Source organism: Mobula birostris, chromosome 22, assembly GCF_030028105.1.
Source record: "Mobula birostris isolate sMobBir1 chromosome 22, sMobBir1.hap1, whole genome shotgun sequence".
Lineage (NCBI taxonomy): Eukaryota > Metazoa > Chordata > Chondrichthyes > Myliobatiformes > Myliobatidae > Mobula > Mobula birostris.
In genome coordinates, this window is record NC_092391.1 from 18,753,289 (window position 1) to 18,776,660 (window position 23,372).

Consider the following 23,372-nt stretch of genomic DNA (forward strand, 5'->3'; position numbering starts at 1 on the left):
AACCAAAGAAGTGTTCAAATCACCCTGTGAAATTACACAGTGAAGTTACAGCAGCAAGTTGTGGAAGAAGTTAGTGGGTCAAGCAGCATCCTGTGGAAAGAAGGGAACTGTCAACATCTCAAGTTGAAACCCTGCAGCAGGACCTTGAACCCTGCAGGTTGTAGCTCTGGAATTCATTAACAAAAATCAATTTAGTTTAACTAAGGAGCACCCAAATCACGGTCCATGGTCATGGCTCGGATCGGGGTCCCTTTAATTTTGCTTTGTTTATGTTACGATCCGGACCACTGACTCCCTGTTTCCCTTTGGTTCCCTGTTTTCCCGTGTCCCTTGGCTTTGGTGATTGGAGGCAATTTACTCTCGACTGAACCGGTAGTTTATAGTCTCCGGCTTTCAGCCGTTTGGCACGAGAGTGTTTGCAAAGTCACCAAGGTACGGCGTGCCAATGTCATCGGGCCGGAGCCAGCCTAGTCTCCACCCAAAGCGAGTGCCGGTAATTCGCCTTTCCCCTCCGGAGCAACCCTGTTAAGTTACCTCGCCAAAGCGAGCCTGCAGAGTTTCCTCACCGAGGTGGGTCCGTCAGTTAACCTGCTGGAGGGAATCAAGAACTGCTGTCTACTGTTCCTGGGCCGAGTCGAGAGCTCGGCACTACCCAGCGGCATCCAAGTACCGAGTCAAGTCCTGGCCCAGGCGGTCTGTGATTCCTCTCCTACCCCCCTGTCTGAATCCCTTCTCCGCCCCTCTCGCCTCTAGCCCTCGTCTGCAGCCCCCGCCTGCACCTCGGACTAGTTCCATCACCGGAGCTAGATAGGTACTGTCTGGTGTTCTTTCGTGTTGGGTCTTGTCTTGTCCTCGTCTCCGTGGGGTAAGTCAAGCCAACTTGCCGTTGCCCTGCGGGGGGTCATGCCTTGTCCTCACCTCTGTGTGGTAAGTCAGGCCGTCTTGCCATTGCCCCGCGGGGGTCATGAGTCCTGGCCCTATGTCCTGTACACAAGGAGGGGTCTCGGCTCTGTTGTGTATGTGAGAGTCTCGGCCCTATGTCCTGTACCCAAGGAGGGGTCCCGACTCTGTGTTCTGTGTATGTGTCCATGGTTCCATGTACCTGCTTTCCGGAGACCGAGGCCCTGTTTTTCCATGTTCCTCCTCTCCCTAGCCCATGTCATGTCCATGCCTGGTTCTGGGGTCCGAGCCCGGGGCAGGACCCTGGTCCTTGCCCAGTTTCTGGCTCAGAGTCCATACCGTAGCCTCTTCATGTCGCCGCTAGTTCTGGGATCCAATTCCGAGTCCTAGCCCAGACCTCTAGTCCCAGCCTAGTCGTAGTCCTGAGTCCTTGTCCAGTTCGCTATTTCCTGCTCCTGCTTTGCTCTCCTGGTATCAAACAATAAACTCAATTTAATTAACCTCACAAGATGTGGCTTGCATTTGGGTCCACCCTTGCTCCCAATGCCCCCCACATTGTGGCATCCACAAGTCAAATTCGGCTTTGCGGATCTTAGATCAGGCCGTTAAAAAGAGACCTGTGTATTTATTCATAGATACAGCGCAGAGCAGGCCCGTCCCTCCCAATGAGATGCACCACCCAGCAAGCACCGACTTAACCCTAGCCTAATCAATAACCAATTAATCTACTAACTGGGGCATCTTTGGACCGTGGGAGGAAACCAGAGCACCCAGAGGAAATCCACGCACTTCACGGGAAGGACACACACAAACACCTTTCAGATGGCGCTAGAATCGAACTCCAAACTCGGGAATGTCCTGCGCTGTAATAGTGTCACACTAACTGCTGCACTACCACGTCATTGTCCATTGTTCCTCTGCCCGACCCACCATTCTCACTGAAGCAGGTTTAGATCCTTGGGAAAAGGCCCTTCACTACACTGTACCTGCACATTGGACTTTACTCACAGTACTGAAATGCTTTTGTGCTGAAGAACCTGTCGCAGTAAACAAATACTTACGCAACTTCCAAGGGAAAAAAACTTTGAACTTTATTCAACGCCGTGTGCTAACCAGCTAATTCTGCACATTTTCCGTGAGACCATTGTCTGCATGAGGATTTTCCAACGTCAGTATCTGCCCTTCCAAATGGGTTCTGTGAACGTTCCACTATATTATTCTCTGATGTTAGTCGTCAGCTGGATGCAGGGCTTAGAGAGTTTCTTTCCTCTGACCGAAGCTGCTTGATCTTCCTCAGCTCCTCCAGCAAATTGTATGTTGCCTAAAAGCACAGGGCTCACCCCAGGACTTCATCCAAGCAACAGGGAGTACTACATTGTTAGTACTGTTGTTCGGTAAGGTACCAAACAAATGGAAGCTATGTAGTTCTTCTTCTTCTGACTTCTTATGGCAGTTGGCAGTCCAATTTAAAGGTGCATTACCGCCACCAACTGAACATCCTGATGAACCGACAGACTCTCTCAGCGTGGAAGCAATGTCATTTTTCAGAAACAGGATGTGAAGACAAAATGTAATCAATAAATGTAAAATGGAGTGCGTGTCTCAATGGAACATCTCATGCCAAGTAAAGTCACTGTGTTCATCCAACAGACACCAGCAGGAGCTCTTACACACCGAGGACTGTTGCAATTTCCCAAAACATGCCACAAACATGTGGAGTTGTCAAGCCCAGTTAATATCTTTATTCTAAAATTCTACAGTTCATACCTTTATTCTAAAATTCTACTGCACCTAGGGTTGCCAACTTTCTCACTCCCAAATAAGGGACAAAAGTAGCAGTCAAATACGGGACACTTGTGTTTACCCCGAGAAAGACTACCATGACCATGAAGCCTTGCGCGGACATCTGTGTGCGCATGTATGACGTGAGCATATGTGACGCGCGCATGCGCGTACGTGCTGATTTTTTTCCTCACAAATCAGTTTTGGCTTAATCTTCCCGACTAGTCATAGTCATAGTCACACTTTATTGATCCCGGGGAAAATTGGTTTTCGTTACAGTTGCACCATAAATAATTAAATAGTAATAAAACCATAAATAGTTAAATAGTAATATGTAAATTATGCCAGGAAATAAGTCCAGGACCAGCCTATTGGCTCAGGGTGCCTGACCCTCTAAGGGAGGAGTTGTAAAGTTTGATGGCCACAGGCAGGAATGACTTCCTATGACGCTCAGTGTTGCATCTCGGTGGAATGAGTCTCTGGCTGAATGTACTCCTGTGCCCACCCAGTACATTATGTAGTGAATGGGAGACATTGTCCAAGATGGCATGCAACTTGGACAGCATCCTCTTTTCAACCATCACCGTCAGAGAGTCCAGTTCCATCCCCACAACATCATTGGCCTTACGAATGAGTTTGTTACTGTATATACTGTACATACATTATTTCTACTTTATATAGGCTGTGTATTTATCATATCATTCCTGCTTTTACTATATGTTAGTGTTATTTTAGGTTTTATGTGTTATTTGGTAGGTTATTTTTTGGGTCTGGGAATGCTCAAAAATTTTTCCCATATAAATTAATTGTAATTGCTTCTTCGTTTTACACCATTTTGGCATGAAAGGTTTCATAGGAACGCTCTACCTTAGCGGGGGAAATATGGGACAAGGCCGGTCCCCTATGCGACAAACCAATTTAGCCCAATAGATGGGATGTCCCCGCAAATATGGGACAGTTGGCAACCCTAACTGCACCCCATTTTGTGTTAAAGAGTAGAATTTCTATCCTAATACCATTTATCTTTTTCATTTAAGCCTAAACTCAGTGAATGGAGATAAACACAAGGTAATATTAAACTAACAGATAAACTCAAATTATTCCTACCAGGTATGCGATAACTTCATATCCTTGTTCCTTCAGCCAGACCAGAATGCATGAGGTGTCTAAGCCACCACTGTAGGCAAGAACCACGGTACCCTTTGACTGAGACATTGAGCCTTAAGAAAATAAGGGAGAAAATTAAAATAAACAAGGCCGTAAAGTAGTCCCAGTATTTTACAAGAAATATTCTAATCCCAGTCACAAAGATTAAGTCAAACAACTTGAAACATCAAAGAAACCAAACAGTGGAACTGGAGATGATGGAAATCCAGACTAAAAACAGAAAATGCTGGAAATACGTAATAGGTCATACTGTATCTGTGGCAAGAGAAACAGACCTGTCATCAGCTCTTGAAAAGTCCAGCTACAGTTTTAAGATCTACAGAGAATATAGTTATGAATTAGTATGCTTACACATTTATCCAAATAACTGACAATACAAAAAAAATCAGACAGAAGTGTTTTTATTAAAGAGCAGAATAAACATGATGATTACATCACTCTGTTGTATAAAATTATTCTTTAGTTGGAAAGAGGGTTGTTAGTACTTGTGAATGGAATGATATGACGATTCACTTATGACAAGTGATCTCTAAAACTACAAGAACCCTTTCAATTTCACCAATTATCACGGGCTTCTGGACTGCCTGCAGTGATGAAATGGCTTTGTGGCTGCAAACTCACTTTCCCAAACTTTAGTTCTGATTGTTATTTGCTCACTTTCTATTGTCTGCGCGATTTGTTCTTTTTTGGGCATACGTAAAGCAGAGGTTGGTAGGTTCCTGATTAGTGAGGGTGTCAAAAGGTTACGGGGAGAAGGCAGGGGAAAGGGATAATAAATCAGCCACGATGGAGTGCCAGGTGCAGCCTCGATGGGCTGAATGGTATAATTCTGTTCCCATGTCTTATGGACAAGTACGCCGAGACCTCTCTGTTACCCAACTCATCATCCTCCCATTTTTAATAGAATCTTGTCTGCTTGTTGCCCACAAACGCACCTCCTCACATTCCTCCTGCAAATTTGGCCTACCTGACCAACGTACAGTTCAGGGTGGCAAAGCAGAGTAGCAGGTAATGCAATTGATTTACTGCACCAGCGACCACCGGCTCCCGCTGCTGTCCGCAAGCAGTTTATACATTCTCCCTGTGATCAAGTGGGCTTCCCTGTGGTGCTTCCGTTTCCTCCAGCACTCCAAGGACGTATGGTTTAGGATGAGTGAATGGCAGGCGTGATGCGTGCCAACACTTGCAGGCTGCCCTCAGCACAATCCTGAATTGATTTGATCAAAATGACAAATTTTGCTGTAAAGTTTCAATGTACATGTACTTAGGTTTACACTTATTCTTTATTGTTGCCAAACAATTGGTACTAGAACGTACAATTATCACAGCGATATTTGATTCTGCGCTTCCCACTCCCTGGATTACAAATATTAAATATTAAAAATAGCAAAAATTAGTAAATATTAAAAATTTAAATTATAAATCATAAATAGAAAATAGAAAAATGGAAAGTAAGGTAGTACAAAAAAAACTGAGAGGCAGGTCCGGATATTTGGAGGGTACGGCCCAGATCCGGGTCAGGATCCGTTCAGCAGTCTTATCACAGTTGGAAAGAGGCTGTTCGCAAATCTGGCTGTACGAGTCTTCAAGCTCCTGAGCCTTCTCCCGGAGGGAAGAGGGACAAAAAGTGTGTTGGCTGGGTGGGTCGTGTCCTTGATTATCCTGGCAGCACTGCTGACAGTGTGCGGTGTAAAGTGAGTCCATGGACGGAAGATTGGTTTGTGTGATGTGCTGCGCCATGTTCACGATCTTCTGCAGCTTCTTTCTTTTTTTGTGACAAATAAAGCTAATCTTTGCATTGACACTTCCTGCAGTCTGGAAATCCCTTCTGCACTTTCAACCACACTACCAGTTCTGACACCAAACTTCATACTTGAGGAGACCTCAGCCAAGCCCAAATACTTCATTTAAAAGCTGGACAGTAACATTCCGACAGAACACCGCTCTTTGCTTTCTGGTTACCGCAGTCTGCCAGGTGGGTGGGAAAAGCAAAGGTTTTTTTTATTCTGGCACCTTTCCTGAATTCCTCTCTAGTCGTGACGAAGGGTCTCAGCCCAAGACGTTGACGGTTCATTCATTTCCATGGACGCTGCCTGACCTGCTGAGTTCCTGCAGTATTTTGCATGAGTTGGTGTGAATTCATTTTAACGTTTTCCCGTCGATTCCGCGGGGTTTTAGTTTATCCTCTCTCACGAAGGACTCAGAATCAGAATCAGGTTTAATATCGCCAGCAAATCTCATGAAATTTGTTGTTTTGCAGGAGCAACACGTAATTTAAAAAATATAAAGTACAATTTACAAGCTGGTTATACATCATTTTATTATTTTTTTAATATATACAAGCTCTTCATTGATACTCATAAAATTCACTATTAGTCAAACACAACTGCTTCCAAAACCCTCACTGTTTTCCCATAATTTGTCTCTTGGAATGTTTTATCCACCCTTCAGAAACCTTTCCAACAATTCCCCCACCACTGCCGTCAGAAAGGTTAGCCTGAGCTCTCTGGGTCCATGCTTCTCGTCCTTTTAAAGAACGGTACAACGCTGGCCACCTTCTAGACCTCCTAACCCACACGTGGGCAAAAAGCACCTGATGTGTAACATCAAACTAGCAGAGACTTTGATATTTGATGGCATTCGTAAAAATGGTCGATTTTCCCAGCAGCTCCACGCTGAAAAGAAATGGTTACAGTCCCCGCCCAAGGTTGTTTGCCGAGCTGGTGCTGAAACATTCCAGGCTCCGCCGTGACATCACCGCGAGTCCCCTCGACCCTCCCAGCTCGATTTGGTTCGGTTCTTCCATCTAGCGGAGACAGTGCGGGGAGAAGTCTGCAGCCATAGCATCAAGCCTTCCACACCCATCCACCTTCCAGAGCTTGCACACTGGCATGCTCCTCTGATGCAGAACATTACACTCCAGGGAGCTGGCAGAGATGTGCACTGTGCTCCGGGCAACCTGTGTAATATCACATCTTGTGCAGATCTCAGCTCTACTTTTGAAGTTTATTAATAGGGTGTAGGGTGTGTCATTCAACGCTAAGTGACTTACCTCTCCCAAAAAGGCACCAGGTGTTCAAGACTTAACTGCTGACATGGACAGAAATGGTTAGATAGTCATGTCCTCAGAGGATACCCAGAGATCTCCTGCTTTCCACCAAAAATACAAAAAAACCAGAGGAAAATCTGAGGAGATAATGCTCTCAAGGGCCCTGCCATTACTTCGCAACTCAGAATTCCACGTCTCCCATCATCTGTTCCAGCAGCAATGCACTTCTCCATTTAAACTGTTCAGTGATGACAAGATTTAGCTGGTGGTTCCCTTTCAAATGCACAGAGTGAACTTTCCTGTAGTAACTGCCAGCAAGAAACAGGCACTGATTAATTCAGTTTCCTTCCCTTTATTCCTGCTTCGTTAAACCCACTGCTCAGAGTCTCACGTTCAGGTCGAATCCAGGCGCCAGGCCAGATACAGACATTGATGTAGATTGAAAACGTCAGTGTGTCAGGGATTGAGGAGAGGGATGGGCTGATTCATATCGCTACTCCGTGACTCGGCTCTGCGTTGAACTATGGGACTGCCTTTGCGGACTTCAGTTCAGAACATTATTTGCTCGCGGTTATTTTCTGCCTGATTTGTTTTATTTTCACTGCACCTTGGCGGGTTCTTTGGGGTATCTTTGTTTCACGGCTGCCTGTTAGGAGATTTTTTTTATATTTCAAAATATACCTTATTCAAAAATAAATATATACAATAAACCATTCAATAACTTTTCATCCTTTACATAAGTTTCCATTATAGTCAGTACATATCCGTATTTATAGCCACCCACGTGGCACTCCAGTAGTTCAGCTTACCACATCATTGTTGAGGGGTCTACTCCCCGCCCCCCCCCACCCCTCCCGCTCCCACAGGTGGAGAAACCTGTTAGGAGATTAATCTCAAGGCTGTATAATGTATACTTTGATAATAGACGTACTTTGAACTTCACCCCCTCCCCATCTCACCTATCCCACATCAACTTTGCAACACACGCAAAATGCTGGAGGAACTCAGCAGGCCAGGCAGCATCTTTGCAGACTGAGATTCCCCTACCTGTTTCTTATTAAATTTAGGGGTGGGTCCAGTTCCCTCACTCCATACACACATCTTTAATTTATTTTATCTTCCAGCCGTGCCGCCCAATCATAAGCTTAATCTCCGCCCAATCACAGGACAATTTACAATAACCAATTAATGCTACGTCTTTGGACTGTGAAAGGAAACCCATGCGGTCACGGGGAGAATGTACGAACTCCTTACAGGCAGCGGCGGGAATTGATTGTGCTAACCTCCACACGACTGCCTCACACCGATTGCGCTGTTACCTTTGGATGTTTTACAAGGGGAAGTGTTTTTAGTTAGAGTTCCAGAACTAAAGAAGCCCGAGGCCAAGTTTCTGTCATTACCTCAATATGCTTTGAATACAGCTAACTCAGTATCTATGATAAGAGCTGAATGAGTTTGCCAGCTCCTGGAGCAAGAAATTTGGTACTAGCTCCAAGAATGTGCTCTAATAATATCACCCGCTCTGCTCGTACACGGGGCATATTGAGCAATCTCAAAGTATTCTAGTAACTCCAACATTAAAAAAAGTACAGGTCCTGCCCAGGTTACAACAAAAGTTCTGTTTGTAACCTGACACTTTGTAACGTGGAAATGAGAAGAGCAGCCGCCAGCCAGCCGCTCTCACTGACTCTGAGCGAGAGAGTGAGTCCACTCAGCAGTCCCAGCTCTGCTCAACTCAATTAGGCATAAAACAGAGGAGCAGAATCTGGCCATTCAGCCCATCAAGTCTGGTCCCCCACCCAACTGTTTTCTTATAACAAAATATACTTTATTCAAAAATAAAATTACGCACAATAAACCATTCAATGACTGTCAATTCTTTACAGATGTTTCCACGATGGTCTATATATTTCCACACTCTTAGCCACCCACGTGGCACTCTGTTGTTTCATCGTTCCACATCATTGTTGAGGGGTATACTCCCCTCCACCCGGCCCCTCCCACTCCCGCGGGAGAAGAACCCTAAAGGCTGATTTATACTTGTGCGTACTAGCTTACGCTGCAGCCTACACAAGTGGACTACGCCGTTGTGAGCATTTATACTTGTGCGTTGGTCTGTCTGCATCGCTCTGCAATTCACCGCCAAAATGCTAGTTGGCAGTGGGGTTTCTATGCCACTGTGTTGAGTTTCTTCCTGTTGACACGAAGAAACTTCAGACTTCAAACAATGGTGACTGAAACTGAAGGAGGGTGAATTTTCTGTGCTTGTCCGGCCACTGAGAGACATGGACGAGGAAATGCATTTCAAATATTTTCGGATGTCGGCAGGTAGATTTGACAATTTGGTTCATCGTCTCCAACAATTTATTTCGTATCAGTGTACTCACAGTATACTCAGAGACTGGCAATCGCCATTCGAGTTTTAGCTTCCGGTGGAAGTCAACAGACTGTAGCAGCTAGCTACAAACTGGCGTCGAGCACAGGGTCCTCCATAATTTCGGAGGTCTGTAAAACTTTTTGGAAAGCATTGCAACCAGAGTTCCTTCCCTGTCCTTCAGTCGCCCAACGGGAAGCCATTGCAGCGTAGGACGAAATGCGACGCTACCAAGCGGACCAATCACAGTTGTTGTGGTCTGCGACGCCACGACGTGTAGTTACATTTTGGGAGAGGTGTGCGTTAGGCTACGGCATAGATACAGCGTAGGGTTCGCAGCTACACCCTACCTACGGCGTACATTTGACGCACAAGTATCAATCAGCCTTAAACCTTGCTCCTTCCCCACTGGGCTTGCGGTGGCTGCACCAAGTTTCAGCACGTACTCCTGCAGCCGGGAATGTGCCAGTCAGCAGCATTCTGCCACGGACATCTCCATGTGCTGGTGGACAACAAAGTTTCGGGCCAACCAAAGAGCGTCTTTCACCGAATTGATGATCTGCCAGCAGCATCGGATGTTGGTCTCCGTGTGCGTCCCCGGGAACAGCCCGTAGATTAGCGAGTCCGCCGTTTTGCAGCTGCTGGGGGTGTTGTAACTCAGAGAGAAGGCATATGGAAATACTCCAGTCCCACCCAGCAGCCCGAAAGCCTGCCCTGCCGGTCCCCAAAACACTTTTTTGTGGGTATGGGTTTGAGTTCGCAAATTAGGGAGGAACTGTAATACATCATTCTCTGTGTAAAACAAAACCACTGAAAATAGAACATAGAATAGTACAGCACAGTACAGGCCCTTCAGCCCACAATGTTGTGCCGACCCTCAAACCCTGCCTCCCATATAAGCCCCCACCTTAAATTCCTCCATATACCTGTCTAGTAGTCTCTTAAACTTCACGAGTGTATCTGCCTCCACCACTGACTCAGGCAGTGCATTCCACGCACCAACCACTCTCTGAGTAAAAAACCTTCCTCTAATATCCCCCTTGAACTTCCCACCCCTTACCTTAAAGCCATGTTCTCTTGTATTGAGCAGTGGTGCCCTGGGGAAGAGGCGCTGGCTATCCACTCTATCTATTCCTCTTATTATCTTGTACACCTCTATCATGTCTCCTCTCATCCTCCTTCTCTCCAAAGAGTAAAGCCCTAGCTACAGCATTTTTGAACAATATGTTATCAGTTGTTTAAACACATTTTAGACTCCAAAAACTCCATTATTCCACTGTCTACTTCCCACGGAACAATACGGTAATATCAACATTTTTTTAAAGTAAAATGGACCCTAATATCTCAACTTCTTTCAATCTGTGAATGGATTCTAATCTTTATGGAAAACGTTTAAACTGTTATAAAAATTACAGATTTTCCTATTTTGGTTTGCTATCCATCAGGATTTTCTACCCTGTGTGACAGCAGACGGACTGCAGGAGGTAGGGGACAGGAACTGTCATTAGGTAAAAAGAGGGGAAACCCATTCTCCCAGCTCACTGAAGCTTTGTGCGGGTCTCTTTGAGCTCAGCAGCAATAAATCTCCCCTCCACAATGACCGGATAATCAGGGCTAATGAGGCAAGTTACTTAAGTGTACCATCAAAAAAAAACTTTTAAGATTGGCAGTACTTGTTGTCAAAAACTATTATAGTCATAGTCATAGTCATACTTTATTGATCCCAAGGGAAATTGGGTTTCGTTACAGTTGCACCAACCAAGAATAGAGTATAGATATAGCAATATAAAGCCATAAATAATTAAATAATAATATGTAAATTATGCCAGGAAATAAGTCCAGGACCAGCCTATTGGCTCAGGGTGTCTGACCCTCCAAGGGAGGAGTTGTAAAGTTTGATGGCCACAGGCAGGAATGGCTTCCTATGATGCTCAGTGTTGCATCTCAGTGGAATGAGTCTCTGGCTGAATGTACTCCTGTGCCCACCCAGTACATTATGTAGTTACATTAGTTAGTCTTATAGAGTTGCCTGTTTAATAAAAATCCCCCAGAATATAGGCCGACTTACAAAACACAACTAGGGGAAAGTCTAGAGTCTTTAAGTGAACTGTCTAAATTTAAGTACAGATATTTGTATAATGGACAGCTTATTCACATTTATCATTATTATTAGTTTCTTCTTTTTGTATTTGCACAGTTGATCTTCTTTTGCACATTGGCTGTTTGTCAGTCTTTGTAATTTTTAAATTGATTCTATCATATTTCTTTGTTCTACTTGAATGACCACAAAAATAAATAATCTTAGGGTAGTATATAGTGACATATTTGTTCTTTGATAATAAATTTACTTTGAACCTTGAAAATATTTTAAATGCGACAAGAGCTTTAGATTTCTGATTTTTTTTGTAATACAACATGGTTTATTCTCACGCCTGCTACTAGCTTTCATTTGCTGACCCTGACTTTTAATCCTGCAGAGTAATTATACAATATTATGTTTAAAAATCATTTATTGCCTCACTGTTACAATATAAAACAAATCACTCATTGTTCAGTTACAGCAATATCTAGATATCTTGTTTTAATGTTGCAAGTAACTTTTTAAGATGCTTCAGGAACCAAGTATAAACTTAAAACTGAACCAAGCGAGATGATATTAGCGTCCCGATGACAGATCTCAGCCTGAAACATCACCTCTTTGGATGCTGCTGGATCTGCTGAATTCCTCCAGCATTTTGCGTATGTAACTTAAGATGATATTACAGCAACTTGACGAAAGGTTGCTCGAAGACATTGCTGTTTTAAGGAATTGAAAGGATGAAGAAGTAAGTTCCAAAACCTTGGACCTTGGCCGACAATACCATAACAATGGAAATCAGATAGGAGGAAGAAACCGGATACCTGGGGAAAGTGATGATGGAAGTTTAGACAGGAGGAGCAAGGGACTGAGAAGTTTTAAAGATGAGCTTTGTTTATCACATGTACATTGAAACATACAGTGAAATGCATCATCTATGTCCACAACTAACATCATCGAAGGATGTCCTGGCGGCAGTCCATAAGTGTCGCCAGGCTTCTGGCGCCAATATAGCATGACCACAACTTACTGTCCCTAATCCTATCCTGATTTTGGAACGCCGGAGAAAACAGGAGCACCTGGAGGAAACCCACGTGGTCACGGGGAGAATGTACAAACTCCTCACAGACAACGGCGGACTTGGACCCGGATTGCAGGCGCCGTATTAGCATTACGCAAACCGCCACACTACCGTGCCGCTCTAACTTGGATGAAAAATTGGAAGAGGAACAAATCATTGTTTTCGGGAATTCACATGGGTGAGTGAACACCAGAGCAATGGGTGAATGCACTTTGGAGAGAATTAGGACAGTGGAGTTTGTGTGACCAAACGCTTAGAGCAGCGCAGTTCTCTAGCTGTAAAAAACAACCACTGAAAACGTTATGGTTTAAGACATTGAAAAGAAATTAGGAGTGCTTTGCAACAGTTAAATCTACAACAGGCACCCAAGGGTGTTACTGAAGAAGTAGGTGGCTCTGATGATGTAGGAAGAAAGTCTCGGATGTCTAATGAAATAGCCAGCCGTAAGACTGGGGTTCGATTCCCACTACTGTCTGTACGTTCTCCTTGTGACCACATGGACTTCCTCCTGGTGCTTTTCTCCCACAGTCCAAAGGTGCACGGTTAGGGATAGTGAGTTGTGGGCGTGCAACGTTGGTGCGGGAAGGAAGCATCGCGACACTCACGGGCTGCCTAGATCAATCTTCGCTGATTTGATTTGATGTAGAATGATTCATTTCGCTGTATGTTTCAACGTTCATGTGACAAATAAAAACAATCTTAGTAGCTAGGATACAGAGTTCTGTGGTAGGGACTTGCGTCAATGATGGGAATATGCATGGGACCAGGAGGAGCACATCCTCACAGACAGGGGATAGAAATGGGCCGTGGGGGTTGGGGCACTGAGGGAGAGCCCAAGGACACCTCCCTCTCCACGTAACAGTGCCTCCCTTGGTGCAACCTCCAGGTTTCCCTGAGGCCTAGCGAAGGCCAGCTGTTTATCAGCCACCTTGGAAAGGTCAAAGCCTGAGGCAATGCTCATCTCCCCTTTGGCAAAGATGATGTTCACAGTCCTTTGGGAAAAAGAAGCCCAGGTTGGTGATGGGGCAATACTCTAAAGGATGGGCTTTTGCGAAAAGCTATGGAATTGGTTGTATTCACTGAATGGGAGTCCACTAACAGTGCTAATGTACAATGATTCAATTTTCTGAGAGCAATTTGAAGAGAAATGAATTGTGTGGCTCTGGTGTGGAGTTAACAGTCTCAACTGGTCAAAGTGTTGTATCCATTTTCTGAAAACCAGCAGGGGATCCTGGAAGCCTGATAGGATAAATTTCACTTTTTTTGCAAACTGCTATAGAGTCCAATTTAAAAGTTTAAGACTTCCTTAAAGTGCTTAAATGTACAAGTCTTAGCTGCAGCTCAGAAACAAAGGCCTGCAAACCTACCCCACAGTCCATCAGCATCACCAGATACCGGATCACATTATCTAGGCCAGTGATTCTCAAACTACAGCCCATAGGCAACTGCCAGATTCGCTGCTAATCAAATGTCAACTCAGATTTTAAAACATTTTTACTTGATTGCTTGTTTAAAACAAGCTTCGCAGACCTTTGACAGCTCTGCAATGACAGGTATTGTGCAATAGAAATTCATATAGTTACCGGTTACAAAACGCTTTAGATATCCTCCAAGGGGAGGTATTGCGTACCGTATAGAAAGCTGGCAAAGGATACAGCGGGACATAGATCCATTGCAGGAATGGGTGGAGAAAGGGCGGGTGAATTTTAACCCAGCAAAATGTGAAGGGATGCACTTTGGGAGAAGAAAGGGACTGGGACCGTGCACAGTTAATGGCAAGACTCTTCACAGTGTTGGTGTGCAGGTGGATCTTGGAGTCCGAGTCCATAACTCCCCGAAAACGACTATGCGGGGTACTGTAGATAGGGCGCCTTCAGTAGTTGAGAAACTGAGGTTAAGAATCAAGGAAGTTGTGCTGAAATTTTATAAAACTTGGACTGCATCCGGAGTAGTACACTCATATCTGGTTTCCTCATTATCAAGAAGAATAGAGAGCGTACGGAGAGGGCGCCGAGCAGGTGGCTGTCCGGGATTACAGGGCGTTAGGCAAACAGGTTGTTTTCTCCGCAGCAGCGGTGGCTGAGAGGTTGAGACTTGATAGAGGTTTATAAGATTATGGGAGGCGCAGATAGACGGCCAATATATTACCACCCGCCCCCCCCCCGCCAGTAGTCATGCTTTTCAGTTGAGAGGGGATGTGATGGGTGCCTGGGAGGTGACAAATGCAAATACGATAGCGATATCCATGGGACATGAATAGGCAGGAAATGGATGGACGTAAAGGAATTAGTTTAGCTAGTAATTTGGTTACTAATTTAGTTAGTTCAGCACAATATTTTGGGCGGCAGGGCCAGTTCTTGTTCTACCCTGAAGGAATTCTCATTTCCCTAAATCCACCTCTCGCCAGTCATCACAATTGTTGCTGGCATTATTTCTGTCTGCATCATCAGGAAGCTCTGAATACAGATTTCTGAATCGGATTCAGTATCACACGCAAAGTGCCGGAGGAACGCAGCAGGCCGGGCAGCGTTTTTGGAAAACGGTGCAGTCGACGTTTCGGGCGAGATCCTCCGGCGGGGCTGGAGACCTTTTTGTGTGTGTTGTTTGGATTTCCAGCATCTGCCGATTTTTTCTTGTTTATGATTAGATTTAATATCGCCGGCATATGTCGTGAACTTTGTTAACTTCGTTTCCAACAGTGCTTACAACCTACTGAACGAAAGTTACAGTTGCTTCAGGGAAAGGTTATTCCCAGTGGTCCCATACTAGTCTTGAAATGATTGACTATACTGCATAATGGAATCCAGATTAGAACGTAGAAACAAAAAAAAGCAATTTCCCTCGGACGAACAGTCCATTAGATCTCAAAGGCCGGTCTTTTAAGGTCAGTAGAATGTGGTCGTTTTGTACCAACATGGAGCCCTTATTACGCCACTCCGCAGGAGATCAGGACAACTTTGCAATACCCAGAGGCAATGTCATCATCTCCAGCTGGATTTGAGGGAGTTTTACTATCGACAAGAAAAAAAACCTAGTAAAATATAACAACCGAACTAAATGATTCAGTGGGTCGAACAGGCGAAGTTTCGGATGGAGACCTGCATCAATTAGTCTTTATCAATCATTCTTTTTATTCTCTGTTTTACTGTAAAAGAATTTGACTTTAAAAAAATGTAAAGACAATCCTTTAAGGATTACAAATTAGGGCTGAGGAAATAAAATCACGCCGCATGTCAAGGCATTAGTTTTTGGAAATGGAGCCCAACTAGTTTAAACAATGCCGAGCAGGTAAGGGAATCGGGAGAGATGCCGAGGTGACAGGGGCTGGGAGTGTTCCCTGCTCCGGGTCACCCTCCCCATGCAGCCTCACCTGTGTCCTCTGTCCTGAGCGCTGCGTCCCGATCCGTCGCGTCCCGACCCGCTCTACCTTCGCGATCTCACTCGCGTCTTTTTTAAAAATCCGCCCCTCTTCATCGCGCCGCTACTGATTCTGCGCGGGTCGGGGCCACCGGCAAGGGGGCGGGCCGGCGGGTCTTGATTGGTAGACGCTCAGGTTGGGGGCTGTGCTCTCTCTCTCTCTCTCTCTCTCTCACCCGTTCCCCGCCCCCGGCGTCATGACGTCACGCGCCGCACCCAAACTCCGCCCGCTGCCTGTGCTTATTGCGCTGTGCGGGCGTGGGACGTGCTTGCAGTTGAGAGGGAGCATTCAGCTGATTAAGTGGACGGGAGCTCTGACGTCCTCTAAATGAGGCAATAGGAGGTGGCAAAGACTCTCTCAAAATGTATCTAGAGCACTTGAATTGTCATGGGATAGAGAGCTACTTCGTATGCACGCCAACCATCATATCTACCAAAGTTCATTTATTATCAAAGTATGTATACATTATACAACCTCGAGATTCGTCTCCTTACAGGCAGCCACGAAACGGACCGCCCCCGAAAAAAAAGTCAAAATGAAAGTACATACACCATATACTACCTCAAAGCAAATAAAGCAAATCTGAAAAGAGAATGCTGTCTAAGTTGCATGCCATCTTGGACAATGTCCCCATCCACTACATAATGGACTGGGTGGGCACAGGAGTACATTCAGCCAGAGACTCATTCCACTGAGATGCAACACAGAGCGTCATAGGAGGTCATTCCTGCCTGTGGCCATCAAACCTTACAACTCCTCCCTTGGAGGATCAGACACCCTGAGCCAATAGGCTGGGACTGGACTTATTTCATAATTTACTGGCATAATTTACATATTACTATTTAACTATTTATGGTTTTATTACTATTTAATTATTTATGGTGCAACTGTAACGAAAACCAATTTCCCCTGGGATCAATAAAGTATGACTATGACCATGACTATGAAGTAGTATTTATCAAGAAAGAATGTTCAAATTATACACCTTGAAATCTGTTTGCTTACAGACAGCCACAAAGCAAGGGACCTGAATAACCTAATAAATAAAGACCAGAAGAACTTGAGATTCATTTTCTTGCATGCATCTAGGAAAATTAAGAAACACGATAGAATTTATGATTTAAAAAAAACAGAAACAGAGACAGACAAAGAATGTGCAAATTAAGACAACAGTATAAATAATAAAAAAAAATACTGACAACATGAATTGTGGAGTCCTCGAAAGTGAGTCTGTAGGTTGTAGAATCCATTCAGAGTTGAGTTGAGGTTTACGGAGTGCTGGTGAGTGGAAACGGATGGTTTGGTATGTACCAAAGAGCCCGTCCTTCTGCATGTCTCTAGGACTTGGTTCGTCCCCATTTCACTTGTAGTAAACGCTGACTGAGTAATTACAGCACACCATGTCAGTTACATGAGCAGATCTTCTGCCAAGTAATTGGTGCCAAGTATGTCAAGTCACAAATCTATTATATAACTATTTTATAGATACATAATCAGGAGTGTATATACTACCCCCAGGTGTGGTCTTCTGTTGCTGTGGCCCATCCACTTCAAGGTTCAACATGTTACGCATTCAGAGATATTCTTCTGCACACCACTGTTGTAACACGTGGCTCTTTGAGTTACTGTCACCTTCCTGTCAGCTTGAACCAGTCTGGCCATTCTCCTCTGACCTCTCATTAACCAGGCGTTTTCACCCACAGAACTGTCACTCACTGGATGTTTTTTGTTTTTTGCACCATTCTCTGTAAACTCTAGAGACTGTTGTGTGTGTGAAAATCCCAGGGGATCGGCAGTTTCTGAGATACTCACACCACCCCGTCTGGCACCATCAGTCATTCTGTAGTCGAAGTCACTTAGATCACAATTCTTCCCCATTCTGATGTTTGGTCTGAGCAACACTAAACCTCTTTACCATGTCTCCATGCTTTTATGCATTGAATTGCTACCTCCTGATTGGCTGATTAGATATTTGCATTAATGAGCAGGTGTACAGGTGTGCCCAGTAAAGTAGCCACTGTATATATACAGTGGATTCCGGTTAACTGAGACACATCAGCAAGAGTACATTTTGGCCCAATTAGCTGAAGCTTCACGGAAATAGCTAAAAGGTATAAAAAATGCAAACTACCGTTTAACTGAGAAACAATTTACTATTTAAATGAAATACAGAACAAATTAGAACACTACCGATGTCTCTACAGTAGTTTAAAACTGCGTATTAGTTCCAAATAGATATTGACAGAGGAATTCATCTGCAATGTCCTTTTGACGTACTGTAAATGAACAAAATCAGCACAGATACCTCGTCAGAATCAGAATCAGAATCCGGTTTATTATCACCGGCATGTGACGTGAAATTTGTTAACTTAGCAGCAGCAGTTCAATGCAATACGTAATATAGAAGAATAAATAAATAAATAAAATAAAAAATAATAAATCAATTACAGTATATGTATATTGAATAGATTAAAAATCGTGCAAAAAACAGAAATACTGTATACTTAAAAAAACGTAAGGTAGTGTCCAAGAATTCAATGTCCATTTAGGAATCAGATGGCAGAGGGGAAGAAGCTGTTCCTGAATCACTGAGTGTGTGCCTTCAGGCTTCTGTACCTCCTACCTGATGGTAACAGTGAGAAAAGGGCATGCCCTGGGTGCTGGAGGTCCTTAATAATGGACGCTGCCTTTCTGAGACACCACTCCCTAAAGATGTCCTGGGTACTTTGTAGGCCAGTGCCCAAGATGGAATTGACTAGATTTACAACCTTCTGCAGCTTCTTTCTGTCCTGTGCAGTAGCACCCCCCCCCCCATACCAGACAGTGATGCAGCCTGTCAGAATGCTCTCCACAGTACATCTATAGGAGCTTTTGAGTGTATTTGTTGATATACCAAATCTCTTCAAACTCCTAAAACTCCTGTCTTGCCTTCTTTATAACTACATCGATATGTTGGGACCAGGTTAGATCCTCAGAGATCTTGACACCCAGCAACTTGAAACTGCTCACTCTCTCCACTTGTTATCCCTCTATAAGGATTGGTATGTGTTCCCTTGTCTTACCCTTCCAGAAGTCCACAATCAGCTCTTTCGTCTCACTTGTGGATAATGGACTGCATCCACACATTGCTTTAGATGATTGCATCCTCCAAATCTTCATTTTCATTGGAACATTCAAGATGATTGTAGATACCATCAAATTCTTCATGACTCCTACCTCGTTGAAGTAGCAAAGTCATTTTATTTTCACTCCCGGCCATTTTTGGCATCTCCAAGTCTGAATGCTTGAAACTGTGGTGAGCAAAACAGTATTGAATTGTCTTACTGTTTATTTCTTGCTAACTATCAGTGACAAAAACCACCGCTGTTTGAACACGAATACACACAACTGATGCTATTTAATAGCTGATCGCTCTCTGCAGGGTGTAGTGTTTAATGGCCACGCAAGTGTATATGACAGACACCAGCTAGAAACTCAAACAAGAGTCCTGATGAAAGGTTTTGGCCCGAAATGTTGATTATACTCTTTTCCATAGATGCTGCCTGGCCTACTGAGTTCCTCCAGCATTTTGTGTGCGTTGACTAGTGAGAAAAGGTTCGGCCACAGTCTCCTACCCCAATTAAGTGGCACAGTGCCCAAATAAATTAAGCGAATCCTGTCTATTTTCTTGATTTAGCTTTTGTTCTTTAAGAGTTGCCCCGAATAAATGGCTGGCCTGACTATGACCCAATTAACCAGAATCCACTGTATATTAAGAACTTTGACAAGGAGACTGATGAATTTGATGATATTTCACCTGTTCTGTTTGGAAGACGTTAGAGAAGGTGGAGATAAAAGCTAATATAATGACTTTGTGGACAAACTTATGAATAGATTGTGGAAGCAGAGATTGTCCTCTTTACAGTTTGATATGTTCTGGAGCCCAAAGAAAGGAAATAATGGCAGAAGTGTCAAGAACTAGAGGAGACAGATTTATGGACAATGGTAAAATAACCTGAGGGAAGACATCTACTGCCTGTTATTCTGCTGGCATTTTGTGCAGCAGTGAAGATCCTCCATCTCTGGCGGTGTTCTGGGCTTCATTCATTGTGTCAGTAGCTTCCTCTCAGTTTTCACTACTGTCGGTCATGCAAGTCCCAGGTGGAGACTCAGGAATACCGTGACACTCAGACGGTGGAGTGACTCCTCATTGCTGTTTGCCGTAACAGTTTTGTTTTACCAGTCAGGGTCGTTAGCCCTGAGCTGAACCCCGGAACCTGGAGGACTGGTGGACCTCTCTTACCCTTTGACCTTTTTAGCGTGAGTGACTGTACCAAGAGCTAAAGCATAGAGCCCTGATGCCAGCCATCGTAACTCCCTGATTTATTGAGGCACGCAAGCCTCCAAACCCTACAACAATGTTGTGCTCCTCTTGGGGGAGGAGAAAGACAGAGGGAACATTTACTTGTAGATCAAATAGACCAGATCTGGAATTCGATGGCTGAGAGGGCAGTGTGAGTAGATTGCTTTCAAATAAGACGAAAACTCAAAGAGGAATATATTACGGGGTGAAATAGCGTGAGAATGCTCTTTTGTAACAATCGAGTGTAGGCTGAAAGGACTGAGTTGATTCTTTCCATGCTGACACTGTGCTTGTGGATCTATACCAAAGCTCAGCGTGGGCAAGCAGTGCAAATCACTCTGTTTATCAATATCACAAATGTGTTCTGAGTGGAAACTCCAGTTAAGTAACAAAATAAACCTAAATAGAGTAAAATGAAGTCAGTTTCAAGTTAATTTTAACTCAGTTCAGTGACACAGCAGTTTTCCTGGTTACATATGATGTAACTGGGGTTTTCCAACAATAATACCATAAGGAAATGCTCCTATATTAAAAGTGCCCCACTCAAAGTTGATCATTGCCCAACTAATTAGTTCATTCATCTTTTAAAGAGGAAAGACCTGATCAGAAGGTGGATAATGGTTGAGGAAGTCTAACATTATTAAAGTCAGGTAAGTGAAAAGAGAGAAATGTTTTAAAAATATTCCCAGTAGTAATGAAACCAGCACAATGTAAGTTGGAGATGTCATTATCATTTTCAATAAAAACAAGTCAGAAAGTAATGGATCTGCCCATTCTCTTCTCCAGCCCACCCTTCAATTCTATTCACATTTTTCCCTTGGCAGCTTGGGCTCCACACAGGCACAAATAAACATCAGTAGTTCGGTGTTTACTGGCAAAAAAAAATGCTATGAAGTAGATCTGTTTCCTTTCAGTGTTCACCTCCTTGTGTGTGGCACAAATAAGATTTTCAGTGTTGTGTTGTAGATGAAAATCACTTCATCCAACAAACAGTATTCTGGGGGGGAAGAGGAAGCACACAGAAACACTTACCTCGTCATTTGTCATAGTTAGTCATTCTGTTTCAGTTCTACCACTTCTGTACAGTTATTCAGGCTGTCTTTTCAAGCACCAAGGGAATAAATTAACTATGAAATGGCAGACTCTGGCCGTGGCACAACCCACAGCTTCAAATCTAGTTTTCCATCCCAATCCGTGTGGCAAATCACAGGGAGCTGCAGAAGGGCGCGCAGCCAAGTGGTTAGGGCATTTGACTAGTGATCTGAGGGTCGTGAGTTCGATCCTCAGCTGAGGCAGAGTGTTAAGTCCTTGAGCAAGGTACTTAATCACATATTGCTCATACACGTTATAGCCCAGCGATGGTGTCTGGTGCAGTATGGACAAGACAAGCAGGAAGTGGTGCTCAGGGCAAGATAAAAATCTAAGGATGAAAATTGCAGCTGAACAAGAAATGGAGTGGTATGATTAACTAATTGAATGAAGTATAATGAAGTATAATGACGGGTTAAAGAGGAATGTCAGTTTTGGTTTAATGGGATAGGCAAAAGGCGTCAGACTGGTTTAGAAGAATTGGGGCAGGTGATCACTGATGAAATCCAGCAGCTCACACAGGAGTTTTAGTGGAGAAACAGTATGTACTCAAACTGGGTGTGAAGAAGAAGTGTGGCCCTGAGCTGGTTGGGGCTTAATTATAGAATGACGGGGAAGAGATAGTCTGGACTTTTTGTTGCTAATTTAAATGTCTATAAAACCATAAGGCATAGCAACATAATTAAGCCATTCTGCCCATCGAGTCAGCTCTACCATTCCATCATGGCTGATTTAATATTCCTCTCAATCTCATTCACCTGCCTTCACATAACCTTTGACGCCCTGACTAATCAAGCACCTATCTACCTCTGCTTTAAACATACCCAACAACTTAGGCTCCACAGCCGCCTGTGGCAAATTCACCACCGTTTGGCTAAGGAAATTGTTCCTCATCTCTGTTCCAAAGAAGGTTGTACTATTCTGACGCTGTGCCCTCTGGTCCTAGACTCCCCACCATAGAAAACATCCTCTCCACAGAGAGGATATCATAAGACCATAAGATATAGGAGCAGAAGTAGGCCATTCAGCCCATTGAGTCTGCTCCACCATTCTATCATGGGCTGATCCAATTCTTCCAGTCATCCCCACTCCCCTGCCTTCTCCCCATACCCTGGGTCACATTGCTTTTTCTTTTGGATTGGTATTCTATCAATTGTGACATGTGGATTAAAAATACATTATTTTTAATAGGATAATTGTAATTAAATTTAAATTAGAATAAATTACTTTAATAAAATAGAATAAGACAAGATTCCAAAGAGTATTCTCAGATTTTTGTCAAGCTGCATCATGTCAATGTTATATTATTCTCTTCATATTTTCTGATCTACCCCTGTGTATCTTTTTCCCAAAGTAAGAAAGGAGCAATTTCAGTTTCATGTCGTCCACATATTTCAAAATAAAATAGGCACTCTAGGGATTGTATGAACGTTTTTCTAAATTGGTGATTGGTAATTACCAGGACGACACGGTAGCGTAGTGGTTAGCAAAACACTTTCAGTATCAGCGACCCGGGTTCAGTTCCCGCCACTGCCTGTCAGGAGTCTGTACGCTCTCCCCGTGACTGCGTGCGTTTCCTCCGGGTGCTCCAGTTTCCTCCCACGGTCCAAAGACGTACCGGTGGTAGGTTTATTGGTCACTGTACATTGTCCCGTGATTAGGCTGGGGTTAAATCTGGAGACTGCTGGGCAGTGCAGCTGGAAGGGCCAGAAGGGCCTATTCTACACTGTATCCCAATAAATAAATAAATAAACAAATAAAAGAATCGCTTTATTATTGACACATGTACAGAGGTACAGTGACGCTCTCTGTTTTTAATGCCATCTATCCTGATCATTTCAGCACATCAGTGCATCGAAGTGGTGTACTTGCTTGGCTGCTTTCAGTATCCGTAGGAATGACTGGTCACTTAAGAAACCTCATACAAGCTGCCTATATGACTAGCTAGAAGAGATGGGAAAGTTAAATCCCCTTCATCGGAGAAACAATATATTTGTTGTTCAAATATATTTTGTCACAAGTGAACAACGATCTCGTAAGGGAAGATCTTTTTGCTCTTACACCATAGCATTGCACAATATCTTTTCCAAATA

General features: G+C 43.9%; 1 protein-coding gene across 1 annotated transcript in view; it reads right to left on the reverse strand.

Annotated features, from left to right (window-relative positions):
• ass1 (argininosuccinate synthase 1) overlaps positions 1-15,908 on the reverse strand; it is a 189,098-nt gene extending 173,190 nt beyond the window's left edge. The window contains exons 1-2 of the mRNA XM_072240198.1: positions 15,801-15,908; positions 3,790-3,902 (exon numbers count right to left, since the gene is read on the reverse strand). Coding sequence (XP_072096299.1) covers positions 3,790-3,897 — 108 coding nt within the window. The 5' untranslated portion in view covers positions 3,898-3,902; positions 15,801-15,908. The remainder of the gene's footprint in view (positions 1-3,789; positions 3,903-15,800) is intronic.
• Positions 15,909-23,372: the final 7,464 nt, after the last annotated feature.